The sequence below is a fragment of the Pteropus vampyrus genome, unplaced genomic scaffold (assembly GCF_000151845.1).
Source record: "Pteropus vampyrus isolate Shadow unplaced genomic scaffold, Pvam_2.0 Scaffold371, whole genome shotgun sequence".
Lineage (NCBI taxonomy): Eukaryota > Metazoa > Chordata > Mammalia > Chiroptera > Pteropodidae > Pteropus > Pteropus vampyrus.
Genome location: NW_011889152.1, coordinates 286,444 through 289,845, shown reverse-complemented (window position 1 = coordinate 289,845; position 3,402 = coordinate 286,444). Strand labels below are relative to the sequence as shown.

General features: G+C 59.6%; 1 protein-coding gene across 1 annotated transcript in view; it reads left to right on the top strand.

Annotated features, from left to right (window-relative positions):
* The window catches only part of CCDC40 (coiled-coil domain containing 40), a 37,080-nt gene that overhangs the window by 11,475 nt on the left and 22,203 nt on the right, over nt 1-3,402 (top strand). Inside the window, exons 8-9 of the mRNA XM_023523016.1 lie at nt 917-1,074; nt 1,246-1,368. Coding sequence (XP_023378784.1) covers nt 917-1,074; nt 1,246-1,368 — 281 coding nt within the window. The remainder of the gene's footprint in view (nt 1-916; nt 1,075-1,245; nt 1,369-3,402) is intronic.

Sequence of the window (3,402 nt, the reverse complement as noted above, 5' to 3'; positions counted from 1 at the left end):
CATGTAGAGTTAAAAGACAAACACAAATTGGGGGGAAAAAAAAAAAAAAAAACCATTTGAAACGTCTGTGAACAACATCCACATCTTCTGTTTTGGTTTTCAATTGCCACGTGACAAATCGCCACCAACTGAGGGGCTTAAAGCAACCCCCGCTTGTATATCCGCCCACAGACCTGGGGCCAAGCAGGTTCTGTGGTTGGGGCACCACAGAGCTGAACCCAGCGTCGGTTGACTGGGTTCCCGCAGGTGCAGACTCCGTGGTGTCCCCGCGGCATTCAGCTCCTTGCTGCAGCGGGGCAGGCGGCGGGCCGAGGGCCTGCCCCTCGCTGGCCGTCAGCAGGGGCCACTCGGCTGCCTGAGGCTGCGCCCCTCCTCTCGTGTGGTCCCCTCCATCTTCAAGCCGGCAGCGGAGCATCTGCCCCCCGCCACGCTCCCTTCGCCCTGTGCGTCTTTCTCTCTTCCGCTTTTGCCAACGGCCTGAGAAAGCTCTGTTCGTAAAGGGCTCACCTGCTGAGGGGGGCCCACCAGGCGAGCCCCCTTTGGCCATCGAATGGCACATAATCACGGGAGTAAGGCCAGGGGCAAAGGACGGGACCTAAGAGTGCCCACCTCTAAGCGGTAAGAAATCAGTGAAACGCCCACGAGGCCTTACAGCTGACACGACGAGGACACACAACGTGACCTGTGGCCCGGAGCCTGGCAGCTGGCTGTGACGGGCGGGCACAGATGCCACGCATTTTTGTCTTTCCAGTTGGGTTGTAAGGTCTCTGATGGCAGAACCTGGGGCTCGGGAGTTTGAAGCAGTTCCCCAGTGTCACCCTGTGGCGGCGGGGAGTGGGGGGCGGAGAGGGATGGGGGTGCTGCTCCCACGCGTGCGCGGTGCCGGAACGCCCCGCCCCGCCCGCTTCTTCCGCAGTGGCGGCTCTGCAAGCCGAGATGGAGAAACTGGCCCTGCATCTCTTCTACGTGCAGAACGCCGACCAGGACGTGAGGAGCGACATCCGCATCATGAAGCAGGTCGTGAAGAAGTCGGAGGCCGAGCGGATGCGGGCGGAGGCGGAGAAGCAGCAGCAGGTACTCCGCGGACGCCTCTCCCCGCGCCTTCGACCTTCTAGAAGGCGCCTGGCGCTGGCCCTCGCGTGAACGCCGCTGCCCGGAGAGGCCGCGGCCGGCCTCGGGGTCATCGGCTTGGGTCGGGGGTTGGTCCTTGTCCTTGAGATGCTGACCCGCGGTCCCGTTTCCCAGGACCTGCACGTGGACCAGCTCACCATGCAAACCAACCAGCTGGAGGAGCAGGTCGCCCTGTTCGAGGCCCAGGCCTATGCCCAGGCCCAGGACACGCGTGCCCTCAAGCAGGCGCTGAGCGAGGTGAGAGCGACACCGCGACCCTCGGCGGCAGGCCACCCACTTAGCGCCCAGCACGCGCGTCGGGGCGGGGCCTCCGTGCCTGCTGGACGAAGGCCTGAGCCCCCCTTAGCCGGCAAGCTCTCGGTACAGCTGCGGGTCTTCGCAAGTATTTAGGGGTCCCATGTGGGGATGAAGTAGGGACCGCAGACCTGTGGCCGGTGCACTTGCCCCCCCCCCCCAGCCAGGATCCGGGCAGTTCTGCTAGGTGCCGCTTGGCTGGTTCCTTAGAAACGGCAGGTGTGGAGAGAGGGGCGCTGAGGTCTCCTATGGTCCCCAGACCGGGCAGCTGGGGCCCGGGCCGGTGCCCACATGCCCACTCCATGTGGGATAAGGGAGAGGACAGACTCAGCACAGCCCCAGATTTGGTGGCCAGCACTAGAAACCAGACTTGCTACATTTTTTTTTTTAATCTGCGAATGACCTTCTGCATACGCGTGTGCAGGGTCGACGGGAGCAATTATGGAAGCAACAACCTTTCACCGAAGGAAACAGAACAGGGCTTGAAGGCAGGACGCAGAAAGCTGCCTGTCCTTTCCGACCTAGGGACATACTTGATTCCAGCATGTTCCAATCAGCGTCTCGGGAGAAAAGCACCAACTTTACAGTGAACTGAAAGCGATTCTTTAAGTTTATCTGAAAAATGGATTCAGAGGACTAGCCAAGATTCATTTTGGAAGAGAAGGTTTGGGAAGGGTGACCAGTGGTTTTAGACTCTCCAGTGTCTAAAACCATAGCGTCCCGGGCAAACGGGGATGGTCAGTCTGCCTAGCATCGCCCTACCGATTGTTAAGTACAGGAAAGCCCAAGAGGCAAAAACAACGTTATTGGAGCCAGGGAGCCCCGGGTAGGCAGGGGAGCCTGTGGGGGAGCCCAGGAAGCATGCAAACGTTTATATAAAAACATTATAAATTATAGAGAACAAGTGAATTATGCACCCAGTGGTGTTAGGGAATTTGGTTAATCATTTGGGGTGTGGGGAGGGATTAAATCTTTTTCTCATACCAGATGCTTAAATAAATTCTAGACGGGATCAAGGATTTAGCGGGGGAAAATGTAGCGGAAGAAAATAAAAGATCTTAATAAAATCCTGGGTCGAAGAGGTCTTTCTAAGCGTGACGTGGAAAGCAGACACTTTAAAGGAAGAGACGAGGATGGTGGGCACAGCTTCTGTGGATTACGGACGGAGGCCACCAACAAAAGGGAGAGACGAAGACGGGAAAGATGACTTTCGGCTACGACAAGTTCCGTGGCGGGAAGAGATGTTGAAAACCTGTAGGATGCACTCCGTGCCCGTTCGTACGGCGTGGCGGCCGCGGCCTGCACGCGGTTCTGTCTTTTGGTGCCTGGCTCCCGTCCTTGCTGGGCGGGTCACTGCCGGGGCAGGGCCCCCCTGCCTGTCGTTCACGTTGCATCCCACGCCTACGACAGGTGCACCGCAGACATCCGCGAATGAACGAATGAGGATCGGTGATAGAGAAAGAAGAGGCAGCCCCTTTGCCCACCGGCTCGGCCGAGTCGACGGCGGGCAGAGGGGAACAGGCTCCCTCGCCGAGTGAGAGTGCGCATCGGCCCTCCTCGGGAGCCCCATTCGAAGACAATGTCATGATTCTCATTGGGAAAGGGACTCTCCATCCAAGCTCGGCTTCTGCCACCCCACCTCTGGAACACCGCGTCCGTGTCACCACAGCCCGTCTGCCTCTGCTTCCTCCTCTCCAGCCTAGGGAGGCTCTGCGCCCCACCCCGGACGCTCGCATCCCGCTGCCCGTCATTCTGGAGACACCCCCCACCCCCCGTCCAGCATGGGCTCTTTACAGTGAGGGGGTGTCTGGCTGTGCCCATCCCGTGTGGCCTGAGACCCCAGTCTGTGGACGGGTGTCATCGTGACCCACCCTGGGTCTGGGGTCTGGCGTGGGGCAGGTGTCCATCAATGTTGGCCCGCTGCCTTGCTCCCCCGGCACCGAGCCCATGGGACCCCAAATAAAGGCCCAAGCAGAG